The 17394-nt window shown below is 31.5% G+C and overlaps 1 protein-coding gene across 1 annotated transcript; it reads left to right on the top strand.

The window, feature by feature from the left end:
• Positions 1 to 1577: 1577 nt before the first annotated feature.
• On the top strand, positions 1578 to 5680 carry LOC105635453 (cytochrome P450 71B34). Its single transcript, XM_089722136.1, has 2 exons — positions 1578 to 2554; positions 5003 to 5680. The coding sequence occupies exons 1-2, from the start codon at positions 1655 to 1657 to the stop codon at positions 5627 to 5629; spliced, it is 1527 nt and encodes a 508-aa protein (XP_089578262.1). The 5' UTR covers positions 1578 to 1654; the 3' UTR covers positions 5630 to 5680.
• The last annotated feature ends 11714 nt before the right edge of the window (positions 5681 to 17394 follow it).

The raw sequence follows: 17394 nt of genomic DNA, 5'->3' as shown, positions 1-17394 counted from the left end.
TAATTTTATGGTTTGAGTAAAATAGATTATTTCAATTTGCAAAAGTAATATTTATAGTTATTATTTTTGATTTAGTTTGGAAGGTGAATTTATTATTTTAAATTTGTAAGGGTAGAGTGCTTTTATCATTTTTAAATTTATAGAAAATTGAATTAATAATTTTTATTATAATAGTCAAAGACTAAAAAATATATCTTTTAAGGAAAAGAGTAAATGATACATATTATTTCTTTTATCATGTAATTAAACTTAATTCGTATAAATTATTTATATATTTTTAAACTTTTATTTATTATCTTTATGATCTTTTATGAATCTTTTAATATATAAAAATAAAAAAAAATAATTAATTAATTAATTAAATATGCAATTGTTTATAGTCTTACAATTGAAATAGAATAAATAACCAATCAAATAATTTTAAAATATAAAAATAATGTAACTCTTTCATAATAAATGATTTAAAGCATTAACCCGCGCAATGTACTAATATACAACTAGTTAATTAGGTATAATGAAACTAAATATTTTTGGATTGTTTTGATATGTTAAACAAATTTGGAAACTACTTGATAAATAGACTCTATTTACCACGTCGCATTAGACTAGGCAAATAATGTAACGTCACATCTACCTCTAATGCCATGTTATATATTCTTTTAATGAAATTCATTACATCCTGTTATATATTCTCTTAGCGTATTCTTTTTGTTATCCGAGCAAACCCACCTGTAAACAAAAACTAGTGCATAACACAGAAAATTACACCAAAGCTATTCCTCCTTAGCTGTAGGTTTATTCCTTATTAGCTTTAGGTTTGTTATGACCGTCTTTTGCTTAGCTGTCAATTTGTTAGGGCTGTTTTATTTATTTGTTACAGCTAGCTAGATATATAATCTGTATTGTACTTTCTTTCGGATCAATGAAGCATTATTGATTTTTTCCTCAAAAGGTTGATATATTCTTTTAATGAAACTTTTAATTTCTAGAATCTGTTGTTGGCTTTCACGTTTTGGTTACATCCCGTTCACATTTTGAATCTGTTAGGTAGTTATTAGCTGTTTTAATAGTGTTTAGGTATTTATGTAGTTAATAGCTGTTTGAATAAGTTTTTATAAAACGTGAAAATTAAACTAAACGTTACACGGATTAACCTTTTACAAAAACACTACATTATCCTATAAAAGCTAATTATACGCCATGGTATCAAATACTATAAAAAACAACGTCCGGTTAAAACGTTGAAAACTATTCAAAAAAAAAACTATTGCTAAATGCAGAATTTGTAACAATATTAGAGCAGTATGTTGGAATTAGTTTATCAAAGAATCAAGCGTTAAAATTGAAAGTGGAATAGGTAAACTTGGTTACTTGGACAAATTTCAACATGGTTAGTCTTTAATTTAATTTTAATAAATAAACATGACATTATATTTTTAGGTCTACTTTATGGATATGTGATAGACAATCCTAACTTTTTTTGAGTTATTGGCGGCCCCGCCCCTAATCCCCTCCCTGTGTATTTGTATTATTAGTGGTTATTAATTTGTGGTCCCTGCCTCTTCTTCCTCTAAGATATTATCTTCCACTTCCACCTTTTCTTTTTCTTGTTTTCACTTGAACATCCAAAAAGAGAGAAACATTCAGACAAGTAATGGCTTCTCTACCTCTACATATGTGGTTACCTCTTCTCCTTCTTCTCTTCCCCTTTATTTTTCTTTTGAAAAAGAAACTAAATAGCAAGCACCTTCCACCAGGTCCTCCTAGACTTCCAATAATAGGCAATTTACACCAGCTTGGGACCTTACCTCATTACTCTTTATGGCAACTATCCAAGAAATATGGTCCTGTCATGCTTCTCCAGTTTGGTCAAGTTCCTACAGTTATTATCTCCTCTGCAGAAGCTGCAAAAGAGCTTATCAAAACAAATGACCTCAATAGTTGTAGTAGACCTTGCTCGGCTGCTACTGGAAGACTATCTTACAACTTTCTTGATATATCTTTTGCACCTTATGGAGACTACTGGAGAGAAATGAGAAAGATTTGTGTTCTTGAACTTTTTAGTGCTAAAAGAGTTCAATCGTTTCAATCCATTAGAGAAGAAGAAGTGGGTTTTTTAATCGATTCGATTTTAAAATCATCTTTAAAATCTTCTTCTCCTGTGGATCTTAGTGAAAAGACTTTGTCTCTTACTGCAAATGTTACTTGTAGAGCAGCTTTTGGGAAAAGTTTTCAAGAAAGAGGATTTAACCACGAGAGGTTTCAAGAAGCGATTCATGAAGCTTCTGACATGTTGGGGAGTTTTCCTGCAACTGACTTTTTTCCTCATGTTGGATGGATTGTTGATAGGCTTACAGGTCTCCATGCAAGACTTGAAAGAGTCTTCCAAGAATTTGATGAGTTCTACCAAAAGATTATTGATGATCATGTCCAAAAGGGAAAAGAAGATCCTGGACATGAAGATATCATTGATATTTTGTTGGATTTGGAGAGACATCGAACTGCATCTGGTGGAATTCAAATCTCCCGAAATCATATCAAAGCAATTCTAATGGTAATATTCCTACGGATTCTTAAAAACTTCGTTTTGGTTAGTGAATATTTAATTAGTAAGAAATAAAATAGCTAGCTAAGATGTGTCAATGACTTCACCGGTACCAAACCAATCAAAATATAAAATTTTTAAAATGTTTCCTATTTTCTTTTTTTCTTTTTTTCAGTTTATGATAAAAAATACTGCCGTTTTAATAAAATTCTTATTTTTATTGGTTTGGTACATAGGTGCATAGGTCTATAATTTTGCAAAAGGCAATTATTATTTAGGGACTTTGCATATGTTCTGCAAATTTAGCTATTCTAGTAGCCGTTAGCTGTTTTAATAGCTGTCATCTTTTTTTACTAGTGGTTAGCTGTTAAATGTTAACTGTTAATGGTTAACGATTATATAACGGTTTAGAATAAAAATATTCAGTACAAATAACTATTTGATTAACTGTTTAATATAAAATGACAAAAAAGGCATCAAATCGAGGAACAAGGTCAAGACAAGTGATGAGTATATGTATCATAAAGAAATTATAAAACATTAAATGTCAATGAAGATAACGTTTCATATAACACTGTCTCAAACTTTAAATGCTAAGGTAGATATTGTATTACCGAATACTATAATTAATTAAGATAGTGTTTTAACTCTATCAAAATACCAAACACTACTTTAAACTCTGCTGACGAACATGGCCTTAATAGTTGTTAGATGTTTTAATAACTGTTAGATGCTAGCTCTTACCTATTAGCTGTTTAAGTATCTGTTAGCTATTTAAGTAGCGATTGAAAGCAAAAGTGTTGAGTAAAAATAACTATTTGATTGGCAATTAAATTTAAAATGATAAAAAAAACATTGTAATATTCACTTAGAGATTTTCAATTATAGCCATAGAATTAAACTCATTATAAGAAAAAAGATGGTTTCACTACCTAAATTTTCAAAATTTAAGAGAACAAAAATTAAAAAGTTTCACTGTTTTGTAAATAAAATTGAAAATTTTTAATATTTTAGGGGATCAATATTTTTAATTTTTAATATTTTCTTTGAGTTCAAATGCAATTTACTATCTATTATAAACAAGCCAAACATAAAAAAAATAATAATAATAAAAAGACATGATGTGATAAAAGAAAGAGTTTAAATTATTCCATTTGAAAAATATCTATTACACAATGATAAATTATTATAGGATTACAAAATTAACTAAAGTTTAATATTATAAATTGAAATAAAAATCAATTGACCTCTGAATTTGTTCAGCGGATCAAAAATGTCATATTTGACTTTTTAGGCCAATTTATCGACTAAGCTTATTTAAAATGATTAAAAAGGTTGTATTCACCCAATTTAATCCTTAAATTTATTTTAAAATTTTTACAAATTAATAAATTGATTCAATTCAATACGATTGACCATTCTCTCTTCTTGTTTTGTGCTAAAAACACCATATGAAACTTTTCCAATAATTCTAAATTGAAGTTTAAATTCATAAAAACGCCATTTTTATATACAATAAATTTACAAAGTATGCAGTATAATTTTAATCTGGTCAAAATGAGAAACACATAGATTTCATATCAATTTTCTAATGTTAAATTAATATATATTTATGAACTCAAAAATCATCCGTCAAGCTAAATAGAATATAATATAATTCATATATGGCTTTTCTTTATTTCATATTTAATTAATTTTTTCTGGTTTTTCTTTATATTTAATTATTTTTTTCATAAATTATACAGTATGATCCCAAAATACTATAAATATAATGAAGAATTAATGACTAAATTAATCAAAATATTAAACATGATCTTTTTTATCATTTTTAACAAATTCAAGAGTAACTTGATCCAAAATCTTAATTATGAACTTTTTAATCATTTTAAGTAAGTTTAAAGGGTTAAATTGATCGAAAAGGTCAAATCTGATATTTTTTTTATCTGCTAAACAAGTTCAAGGACTAAATTGATTTTTATTTCATTGTAAATTTGCTATTTGCTTGCGAATAAAACTGTATGGTAAGTGTTTTCCTTTTCATGAAATAGTTATTTTTACATTTAAATTTGAATAGGAATCATGAATATGTGTTCTATGAGATAACAATTTTTTCTCTAACAATCTATTTTCTCCAAATTCCAAACTATTTCGTGAACAAACAAAATTTTGTAATCTCTTTATTGTTTGATTCATATTCATCTTTTGTTTGCTTGTTATGAATTAATAATGCACATTCCACTTAATGAAATAAAACAATATTAAAGTGTAGAACTATCATTCCATTTCTTGAATAAGAATATTGTCCGCTAACACAATTAATTTTGCACATTGATAATTTCTCATTTCACAAAAGGTAAATTTCTGATATATTAAAAATTTACACTTCCATTGAACAATTCTTAGTTTTGGCTTGAATTTGACACTGTCAGAATAATTCAATTTAATAGTATATATCAGGATATATTTCTGGCTGGAGTAGATACTGGAGCAATTGTCATGGTCTGGGCAATCACAGAACTTGTTAGGAACCCTAGAGTTATGAGAAAAGCACAAGAAGAAATTAGAAGTCTAATTGGAGAAAAAATAAAAGTATCTGAAAGTGATACTGACAAGTTTGTCTACCTAAAGTCAGTTTTGAAGGAAACGATGAGATTGCATCCACCAGTACCACTGCTACTTCCAAGAGAAGCCATCTCACAGTTCAACATCAATGACTGTGAAATTCATCCTAAAACTCGAATCCAGGTCAATGTGTGGGCAATAGGAAGAGATCCTAAAATTTGGAAAAATCCTGAAGAATTTATTCCAGAGAGATTCATTGATAATTCCATTGATTTTAGAGGGCAGAATTATGAATTTTTACCATTTGGTGGTGGTAGAAGAAGCTGTCCGGGTACAACCATGGCATTGGCTTTGGTGGAGCTTGCACTAGCAAACCTATTATTTTGTTTTGATTGGAAGTTGCCTTACAATATGAAGGAGGCAGATATTAATATGGAAGAGAAATTCGGTCTTACTAATCATAAGAAAGAAGCTTTAATGCTTGTACCAATTAAATATCAACTTGTGTATAATAAAGAATAAATGTCTCGAATAGCTTTAATTGATGAAATTAATAAATAATTTTTTTCCTAAGTATTGGAAAGAGGAAATTCGAATTTCGAATCTGAATCTATTATTAAATTGTACATGCATTTATTATCTACATCTTGGCATGCATAAATAATTTTTAATGATAACATATTTTTATATTCATAATAATATATTTTTATATTCATAATAATATATACTCCCTTTGTCCCATTTTGTTTGTTGGATGTACCAAAATGTTTGTAAAGTTTATAAATTTAAATTTATAAACAATTATTTTTTTCATAATAACCTTTATGATTGTTTATTAAATGAAAGACTTTTATTAATATCTTAATGAGTTAAGGGTAAAAAAAGGAAAAATAACTTTTATTGACTTAATTCTTAATATGTTTGTTTTGTCAATCTATGCAAACAAAATGAGACGGAGGAATAAAAATAAATTAATTCAAATGTTTGATAAGAATTCAGGTGAGGTTGGATATTCAGCAGTCTTTCGAAGATAGAAGAAGATAGTTGACTCTAATGTTAATGTTTTCTTTCTGCAATTCAGATATGAGAAGCTTTCGATTTTTTGTTATCTATGTAGTCGTCTTGGTGTTGCTGTTACAAAAGAAGAAGGAGGTGTTGAAGCTGGAATGGGACCATCGAATGAGGGTTCATAGCCATCGGAATTCTCAGCCCACGAGTCCCTAATTACGTCAAATAAGTAATGTAACTGTTGTTTCTTCTTCAACAAAGCATTCAGCTTCTAGCAACCCTATGATATCACCTTCTGTAATAAACAAAATAATAGTTGATCTCGGATGACGGGATGGCTGAACACCATGAAAATCATCAGTTGGAACTCCTAGATCTCCGCAATTCCCGTGCGGTTCGTGCACTAAGAAATTATTTGCCTAGACCCGGTCCATAGCCACGCTTTATGGACCAAACCAATAATAATAAGGATTTTTTAAAAAATTTTCCAACTGTATCCTTTTTTTTCTCAGTGTATGGTCAGAAATACCTTCGTTTTAATAAGAAACTCTATTCTCATTGGTTTGGTCCATCCATGGGGCCATGGACCCAGTCTAGGTAAAACTTTTCCTGTGCACTCAAAGATATTCATTTGAGTTGCTGGCCGAATTTAATGTTTCTAATTGAGACGGTTGGTGCATGGGGTGTGTATGGAGGAAATTAGGAAGCTATGGGGATTTGAATTTTTTTTTTCTGTTCATTATTTAGTGAGAGAAATTAAATTTTAATGTGGTTAACAAAAATACTTGCTACTTTTGCTGCGTGGATGTATTCATGTAATTTCTGCTTTGATACTTAGTTGAGTGGATTCTTCTTAACTGATCAAGAAGAGTTCTTTCAGATGTTTTATTTCCAATTTCTTTGGTTTCTTATTCATCTATTTTACCATATTTGTAAAAGTTGGACTCACTTCTCATGTTTAAATCCAATTGAAAGTAAATTCATCTTCTATTTGCAATTTGTTTTTTGGTTGCATTGTTTTTGGATAATCAAACATTTTTACATGGAAATCGAAGTTTTCTGTATGAAAAGAAGAATTTTCAATTTCCTTTTCACACTTTGTATTTTTATTAATAGTGGTTATTAATTTGTAGTCGCCTCTTGTATTAATGAGTTCTATCAAAAGATTATTGATGATCATATAGAAAAGGGAAAAGAAGATCCTGGACATGATGATATATCATTGATGTCTTGTTGGATTTGGAGAGAGATCAAGCTGATTCTGGGTGGACTTCCTTTCTCTCGACATCATATCAAAGCACTCCTCATGGTAATATTCCTATTTATCTTTAAAAATTTTGTTTGATTCGTGAAATATATTAGCTTGAAACAGAATAGCTATTCATTGGAAGAATACTTATTCTTCATTTTTTTTTTTTTCATAAAATTTGTGCTTTATAAATTTGAAAAATATTTGTTACATATTATATAATTGAAAATTCAACTACAATTTAGGCTCCGTTTTTTTCTGTAAATAACTAACATGAAAATATTTTCCATAAATTTCCGTTTTTAGGTGTTAAAAAAAAAAAGTCAACGGAAAATATTTTCCTGATCAAAGGAAAATTAAGTTATTTTTTAAAGAAAACAACTTCTCATTTTCAAGAGAGTAAAATATTTTTCGGACACTGGCAAACCTTATAAATTCATATTTTTTAATTTATTAATCATTATAGTCACTACCACCAGTCATCATGTACCACCGACCACCACCACCACCGGCGACTACCACTGGCTACCTCCACCGGCCACCGGCTTTTTTCATAATTTACATTTTTTTGCATTCTTTTCATATTTAAGAGTAAAATTTTTAAATTATAAAATTTATATTATTGTTAATATTTTTTATGGTCTTATGAGATAAAGACTTTAATATTTTTAACTAATTTTCAATATTACAACCAAATAATGGAAAATAAGTCATTTTTTCATAAGAATATTTTTCAGCAAGTTATTTTCCTGCAATTTATTTTACGGAAAAAAACGGAGCCTTAATATTACAAAGTTGCTATGAATGAAAACTATGAATAGCTGTTTTCATCAATATTCCACATTATTCCGTGAGCCAAACGAGATCTCAATCTCAGTCTCGTCATTGATTATTTCATTTTCTTCTTTTGTTTCTTAGTTATGAATTAATAGTGCATATATTAAGTTCTAACTCAACTTATTGAAATAATAAAATAAAAAATTAATAGAAGTGAGAATTTATTCCATTATATATTGAATCAGAATATTATGTGTTCTATCACAAACAGGGAGGTGCTAGAACAATTATTGAGAGGATCTAAATGAAATTGTATTAAATTTTTTGGGAGCCAAATATAATTTTTTTACATTTTGAAGGATTAAAATATAAGTTTTATAAGAAAACCCTTTTTTTTTTCTTAAATTTGTTTTGTAAGGGCCACGGCCCCCTTGGGCAGAGGTCTGCCCCTGATCACACAGTTGACTTTTGCATTGATAATTTTTATTTTTAAAAGAAGTTACAAGTATATTGAACAACTCTTAGTTTTGGCTTGAATTCTACATTGAATTTTATATCAGAATTTATTTATCGCTGGAGTGGACAGTGGAGCAATAATTTTAGTCTGGGGAATGGCAGAACTTGTTAGAAACCCCGGAGTTATGAGAAAAGCACAAGAAGAAATCAGAACTGTTGTTGGGGACAAAAGAAAAATTTCTGAAAGTGATATTCATAAGCTTGAATACCTAGAGATAATGTTGAAGGAAACATTAAAATTGCACCCACTAGGTCCACTATTAATTCCAAGAGAAGCCATGAAACAGTTCAGCATTGATGGCTATGAAATTCGTCCTAGAACTTGAATCCAGGTCAATGTTTGAGTAATAAATACATGGGATTGGCTTTGGTGGAGCTTACACTTGCAAACCTTCTATTTTATTTTCATTGGAAGTTGCCTAACAATATGAAGGAGGCAAATATTGTTGATATGGAAGAGTTATCTGTTGGCTCAAGGGTCAATTTCTAATCTCGGATTTTGATGATTAATACAAAACAAATAAATTTAAATTATGTTATTTGTGCTAATTTTATTTTATGTAGAACGTGTATAGAAAGAAATCGTACAAGGCAAGTCCTACATTAAGTGTGAAGATATTCGAAGAACCTAGTAGCTAGGTATTTAGGATACTTTGTAGGATAGAGAGAAAATTCATATATGAGCACAAAAATTATTTTTCTCTCTCAAAAATATTTTTCGAAAAATTAGATTTCTTCAAAATAATTTCTATCGTAAAAATACTTTATTTTTCGAAAATATTCTTTAACTCGAAATGATTTATTTTCCTAAAACTAAAGAGATTTCTTCTCTAATGTTTTTGGTAATAAAATCATACACTTTTCGGAAATATATTTTGAAAGATCTAAAGTACTTAAATCTATTTTTCTTACCTTAAGAACGAAGGGGAATCTTTTTCGTTTTTAGTAAGAGCATCCTTCCGCAAAAATATTTTCCAAATAATGCTGCCAAAAATCTTTTGGTTAAAGGAAAGTAAAAATCGTGTTTTATTCTCTTACCAAAAAGGTCAAAATAAATTTTTGGTAACAAAGATTTTCATATCTTCTAAATGAGGAAAGAACATATTCTGATTTCAATCTCTTTCCAAAGGCGACAGCTTTTTAACTCTCTATATAAAGGAGCTTTCACGTCTTAAACTTTGGTGAAGTAAGAGTTTTCGTTTTAAGAGCATTTTCTCATTGATCAAATCTCTATCTCTCAAAACTTACTCTCTACCCCCATTTTTCTTTTCATCTCTACACTTAACGATTTCAATATTTAAACGTGAAAAGAATTTTTACAATTACTTTTGAAAAACGGTTCTGCGTTCTAATCGATCTTCTAATCTGATAAACTGTTTTTCCTGTGCTTATATGTGCGTTTCTTTCTGTCTATTTAGATTATGTAATCTGTAGTAGACAGGCTTTTATTTGATTAAACATTTGTGTAATAGCTTAGGTGAGAAGCTATTGTGATAGAGGTTATCAAACGACCTTCTCCATGTGTGGGATTTTAATGTCTTGAATTGAGTTTCTGTACTCTGCCAAAAACATAAAGGGTTGAGGTTAACTAGAACCTTTGGAAAATCTAGTGGGACAAAAGGGTAGATCTAGGTGTTGATCTATTGCCTTGTACTGTTGGTTTGTCTCTTACCCTTTAAAAGAGATAACATAGTTGAGGATCTGAAGATGCGTCTTGGGGAGTGAATGTAGGCGAGTTAGTGCCGAACCACTATAAATCTCTGTGTTAATCTTTTTATTTCTAAAGTTTGCTTGATACTGTCTTTATATCACCTCTGTTTAATTTTTAGAAACGCTAAAATTGTTAATGATTCAGATGTTCTAAAACGGTAATAAGTCTTATCTCTTCTGAACATTAGAACTCTGGAATTCTAATAAGTGGATATACCATGTTCTAACTGTTGTTCTATTCACAGTATATTTCACTGATTGGGTTTCTAATTGATTTTCTAAAACTTTATGAGGAAGTTCTAATCTTGATAGCTTTCCATCATAAAGTCGTTCTGACATTTGATTAAGGCTCTGTGAAGAAGTTCTGAATTCAATAACTGTCTTTCACATAGCTTTATATGATTCTCTAATACTTTATGAGGAAGTTCTAATTTCAATAACTTTCCTTCATAAAGAAGCTCTGATATTGAATAAGTCAGTGTGAAGCTGTTCTAATCAATAGCTGCACTTTGCACAGACTTTCTATCTTCTATAAATAGAACATTATGAGGTGATTCTAATCCATATTCTATTCTCACAAAGTTCTGTGTTTTTCCGCTGCACTTAGAATTCTATATTTTGTTTAGAATTTCTAAAATTTACATCTGTCTTTAGAAAACCCAATTCACCCCCCCCCCTCTTGGGTTGTGCCATACATATACGGGACCCACAATCTGGTATCAGAGCTTTAGCTCTTGACTTACAGAAGCTTAACCGCTTAAGAGATAAGATCCCATGGCAACCCCACTTCCTCTTTCTTCTTTAGAAGGACAATCTGTTTCTAGACCTCCTTCGTTCAATGGCTCAAATTACTCTTACTGGAAAACTAGAATGGAGAATTTTATGAAATCAGTTCATATGCTGGAGAAATGTTATCACTGGTCCTCGTATTCCCATGAAAACTGTAGGAGATGAGTTAGTTAGAAAAACAGAAGAAGAATATACCGATGCTGATTGGAATGCATTGCTATAAATGCAAAAGCCATTAATATTCTTTATTGTGATTTAGATGCAACTGAATATAACAAAGTGTCTGGATGTAAATCTGCGACAAAGGTATGGGAAAAACTTAAAGTCACCTATGAGGGTACAGATAGAGTAAAAGAATCCAGAATAAATATCCTTTGGAGAGAATATGAAATGTTTAGTATGAAAGAAGGAGAAACTATTGCAGAATTAAATTCTAGATTTACCAATATAGTTAATCCTTTGAGAACTCTCGGAAAGTAAATTTCAGAAGATGATCTTGTTAAGAAAATCCTTAGAATTCTACCTAGAAAATGGGATTCTATAGGAACTGTCATGAACTACAAAGAGACTCCTGTCACCTATGATTATCTTATAGGAGCTCTTGTTTCAGAAGAAATGAAATCTTCCTTGACAACGGAAGATAAGAAAAAGAAAGGACTGGCTCTGAGGGTAGATTCTAGTGAAAAAAGTTCTTCTGATCTTGATAGTGATGATTTAGCACTTGTTGCTAAAAGATTTAAAAAGTTCTATAGAAAGGGTGGAAGGCCACAGAAAAAGTTCAATAAAAAGAACTTTCCACCTAAGAATGGGAACTTACCAAAGAAAGAACCTTCTGAAGTGGTTTGTTACGAATGCAACATGTAACATCCCTTCCCGGTCCACCCGTAAACCCGAATAAACCGAGTCGAGATGCTACAAACTGGTTCACTTATATCCTGTCATGCTGATATCATAATGTATATTGAATATAATATCATGCTGATGTTGTTTACATAACTAATGTATTTAATATTTACAAGACATTATACTGGTTTACAAAATGAAATGGGCCCAACTGTGTGCCCTGTACATGCCATAAAAAGGATAGACAAAAGATACACATTAAAATGAGTAGCTACCCTGAAGACCGAGTCTTCTACAGATGAACTGCAGCAGTTGTAAACTGACTCTCTATGGTCCAGTCTCAAAACCTGCGAGTTAAACAGGTAACTCGCTGAGCAAATAAAGCTCAGTGGATATCTCAACATAAAAAGAAACAATTAAGCACATACATGTGTAGATAGAACCATGTAGGCACATAAGGCACATATAAGCACACATAGCATGATACTTTCATTTTACCTTGATGATCTTTCTTACTGTTTATAATACTGTATGATTCATGTAATGTTATGTCAAGATATCTGTATGGCTCCATAAGGTTATAGTGAAACCGAAGTGATAAGAAAAACTGTATGAACCTGGATGAATACTGTATGCTTGGCTGCTATGGCCCATATATAATCATATCCACTCAACGGCCTGTAGCCGGAGTATCGAACTGTATGGGGTGCAGATCTGCTATCCTATGTCGCGACATAGCCTTATCGACATGGTTTCTACCTAACCTCAATGGAGCATAATGTTGGTATGTCAATAGTATAACACAACATCATATTAATAGTTCATAACTTCATAAATCATAATGTTTATTTGATTTCACATCATTTGCATGCTTGCATGTTGTTTTGATACATGTTCTAATGTTGTCTTTTTGTTTTAAAATGATTGGAGGCATACAAGTTGAGCAAAGGAATCCAATTGCATAGAAAATGAAGTCCAAAAGTGCATGAAAACACAAGTCGCGAGCGCGCCTTGCAAAGTCGCGAGCGCGAGATGCAAAATGAGAGTCAGTGAGTTTTCGGGCACAATTCGCGAGCGCGCAGTGCAAAGTCGCGAGCGCGAGAAGTGCAAAATGAGAGTCAGTGAGTTTCAGGTGAAATTCGCGAGCTCGTCATGCAATCCGCGCGCGCGCGTCGCGTTTTCCAGCCTGCGCAGTCTGTACTCTTTTGGTCATATCTCTCAATATATAACTCCGATTTGGGTGATTCAAAAACCCATGTAAAGCTAACACATAGAGGAACAATTAACCCTTCTATGACACTTCCTAATTCCATCATTAAATGGGGTTAAAATCAAGATGAAGTTACTTGTAAAATTTCCAGCAAAACCTGTTTCAGCATAAACTCAATATTGCCTTCATATATTCAATTCCTCCCCTGTTTTCTCACCATTACCAGTCCTCCCACTCAACATGAAGCAATATATTGTCTCATTATCAACACACCACACAAATTCTAAGAAAATGGTAAATGACAAGAGATATCAAACCTTTACTCCAAAAAGCTTGAGCTCTTCTTTAGCTTCCTTTTTCTACAATCTTTGAACTCCCTTCTCCTATACACATCAGAATTCTTATAACTTATCTACAATATAGCTCAATTAGAGGTTGAATAACATAAAGCTTCAAGAAATTCTACTTACTTGGAGAAAATTGAGGTTGCCTTAAACTACCATGAAAATGGATGGAGAAAGGAAAGAGATGAAGAAGATGAAGGTAAAGATGAAAATGGGAAAGTGAAAATGATTATCACGAGTAGGCCATCAAAATATCAAGAAATTTGATGTGAAACTTACTAAATGGTACCTCAAGTGGCAAAAGGCTATAACTTAATACCCAAGCTTGATCTTTTAATGCAAATAAATCCTAACCCTTATACTTTGATCTTTTTCTCTCAATCAAGTAAGTCCACTTATAAACCCATTCTACCCCAACCGGGTTTGGTTCAACTCGACTCAACTCGACTCGATGCAAAGACTCAACTCGGTAGGATGTCACACAACAAACCTGGACATATCAAGCCTAATTGTCCTAAATTGAAAAAGAAGTCAACGAAAGAGAAGCTGAAGTAGGCCCTCGTAGCTGCTTGGAGTGATTCAAATTGATTGTAATCTTGAAAGCCACAACGATCAAGAAGAAATTGCTAATATATGTCTAATGGCTACTATCGATTCTGAATCTAAAGAAATCAACACTCTGACTTCAGCACAGAAAGCTGGAATCAACGAAACAAATGCAACGATCCATGAGACTGATGAAAGCACTGTAAGTATTTCTGAACCCGAATCAGAAAGTGATCTTCTAAATACTTACAATAATCTTTGCAATGAGTTTGAAAAACTTGTTAGAAAGCATAAAGTTCTAAAGAAAGATTTTAGAAAATTAAAATCTGAAAGTAATCATTTAAAAGATGCTTTTTATCAAGAAGTTACATGCAAAGATCTTATTATAGAAATCAAAGATCTTAAAAGTTGCAATAATCGATTTTCTGAAAATCTGACATATCTTGAAGAAAAATGCAAAAATCTGAATTCTGAAAATGAATCTTTGAAAACTGAGATTAGAATTCTAAAATCAATTTCAGAATCATTTTCTAAAAAGAAGACAAGTTCTAATAGCATTTCCAAACTGAATCGTGTTTCTAATCAGAAAAATGCTGTTTCTAATGTTGTGACTTTAGAACATCAAAGTTTCAACAAAAAGAAGAATCATAGTGCACCTGTTACCACTAACCCTCCAGGACCCAAAATGAGTTGGGTACCTAAATCTGCTTGATCTTTTCAGGTGTGCCTAAGGAGCGAGCTGAAAACAGAGATGTGGTACATGGACAGCGCTTGCTCTAGGCATATGACTGGTGACAGAAAGAAGTTCACCAGATTAGAAAAGAAAAAGGGAGGTACGGTAAGCTTTGGAGACAAAGCAAAAGGTAAAATCGTTGGTATTGGTGTGGTAGGTTCTAATCCTTCAATAGAAGATGTATGCTTAGTAGAAGGATTACATTATAACTTGTTAAGTGTTAGTCAGATTTGTGATAAAAATAGAAGAGTGATCTTTGAACCTTCTCATTGTGAAGTTCAGAACATGCATGATAACAAAACCTTATTCATTGGAAAAAGGTTTGGAAATATATACCTAGTAGATCTCTCTGATATGCATAACCAGGATATATGTTTAGTTTCTATTGATAATTCTAGTTGGTTATGGCATAGAAGACTTGGACATGCATGCACCTTATTTCTAAACTGTCTAAGAAAGATTTGGTTCGTGGTTTGCCAAAGTTGAAATTTGAAAAAGATCACATTTGTGATGCTTGTCAAATGGGCAAACAAACCAAAACTTCTTTTAAATCCAAAGGCATGGTTTCTACTTCTAGACCTTTAGAATTGCTACATCTTGATTTATTTGGTCCAATTACTCCCTCTAGTCTTGGAGGAAAATTCTATGCATTTGTTATTATAGATGATTACTCAAGATTCACCTGAACACTCTTCCTTAGAAATAAGGATGAGTCATATGACATGTTTGTTCATCTGTGCAAGAGAATACAGAATGAGAAAGGATACAACATCACGGCAATTAGAAGTGATCATGGAGGAGAATTTGAAAATCAGAAATTCGATGCTTTTTGCAACGAGACAGGAATCTTCCATAACTTCTCAGCACCTAGAACACCTCAACAAAATGGAGTGGTGGAACGCAAGAATAGAACACTTCAAGAGATGGCCAGAACCATGCTAAGTGATTCTAAACTACCAAAGTATTTCTGGGCAGAAGCAGTTAACACTGCCTGTTATATTCTAAATAGGGCTTTGGTAAGATCTGAACTTAAAAAGACTCCATATGAGCTATACAAAGGTAGAAAACCAAATATTGGTTATTTTCATATCTTCGGGTGCAAATGCTTTATTCTAGATAACAAGAAAAATCATCTTGCTAAATTTGATGCTAAATCTTATGAAGGGATTTTTCTGGGATATTCTAATAATAGTAAAGCATATAGAGTATTTAATAAAAAGACTCTAGTTGTAGAAGAATCAATTCATGTTGTGTTTGATGAAACTGACTCTACTTCTAGAACATTAGAAAGTGATGATGCTGTAGATTCTAATCCTGAAAAGCAGAATAAGCAATCAGAACAACTAGAACAGCCAGAAAGCAATCAGAACATCAATAATCAAGCTGAACCAGAATTAGAACATGAAGATCAGAACATAGTTGAAAGTCAAATGCCAGAAACAGAAAATGAAGATTCTCAATTACCAAAAGAATGGCGATTTCATAAGTATCATCCCCAAGAAGATATTATGGACAATCCCTCAGAAAGGATGATGACTAGAGCTCAACTTAGAAGATATTTTGGTAATGTTGCTTTCGTTTCTCAATTAGAACCTAAAAATTTAGAAGATGCTCAAAATGATGAAAGTTGGATTCTTGCTATGCAAGAAGAGCTAAATCAATTTGAGATAAACCAAGTTTGGAAACTTGTTTCTAGACCTAAAAACCATTCTGTTATTGGAACAAAATGGGTGTTTATAAATAAGCTTGATGAACAAGGTAATGTTGTGAGAAATAAAGCAAGATTAGTGGCTCAAGGGTACAACCAAGAAGAAGGCATCGATTTTGATGAGACCTTTGCCCCGGTTGCTAGACTTGAGGCCATTAGAATGCTTTGTGCATTTGCATGTTTTAAAAACTTCATGTTGTATCAAATGGATGTGAAAAGTGCTTTTCTAAACGGTTTTCTAAATGAAGAAGTGTATGTAGAACAACCTCCTGGCTTTGAAATTTTTGATAAACCTAATCATGTTTACAAACTTACTAAAGCTCTTTATGGTTTAAAGCAAGCTCCTAGAGCTTGGTATGAAAGATTGAGTAAGTTTCTATTAGAAAATGGTTTTTCAAGAGGAAAGGTTGATACAACACTATTTATTAAAAACAAAGCACATGATATTCTAGTTGTACAAATTTATGTTGATGACATAATCTTTGGTTCTACTAACGACCTTCTTTGTAAGGAATTTTCTAAGATTATGCAGGGTGAGTTCGAAATGAGTATGATAGGAGAATTAAACTTCTTTCTTGGGCTTCAAATCAAACAATGTGAGAATGGAATTTTCATTAATCAAGAAAAATATACTAGAGAGTTTTTGAAACGATTCAAAATGGAAAACGCCAAGGTATGTAGTACACCAATGAGTCCATCGTCAAAATTAGAAAAAGATGAAAAAGGCAAGGACATGGATATCAAGCTATTTAGAAGTATGATTGGTTCTCTGCTATATCTAACGGCAAGCAGACCAGACATACACTTTAGTGTTTGTCTATGTGCTAGATTTCAATCGTGTCCCAAAGAATCTT

The sequence above is a fragment of the Jatropha curcas genome, chromosome 5 (genome assembly GCF_041381405.1).
Source record: "Jatropha curcas cultivar XTBG-Jc1 chromosome 5, XTBG_Jcur_1.0, whole genome shotgun sequence".
Classification (NCBI taxonomy): Eukaryota; Viridiplantae; Streptophyta; class Magnoliopsida; order Malpighiales; family Euphorbiaceae; genus Jatropha; species Jatropha curcas.
The sequence above is the reverse complement of the archived record's forward strand: the minus strand, read 5'-3'. Positions and strand labels throughout refer to the sequence as shown.

Coding starts and splice junctions, on each gene's coding strand:
- LOC105635453 (XM_089722136.1), top strand. CDS start 1,655: ATGGCTTCTCTACCTCTACATATGTGGTTACCTCTTCTCCTTCTTCTC. Junction 2,555..5,002: donor ATATCAAAGCAATTCTAATG/GTAATATTCCTA, acceptor AGTATATATCAG/GATATATTTCTGGCTGGAGT.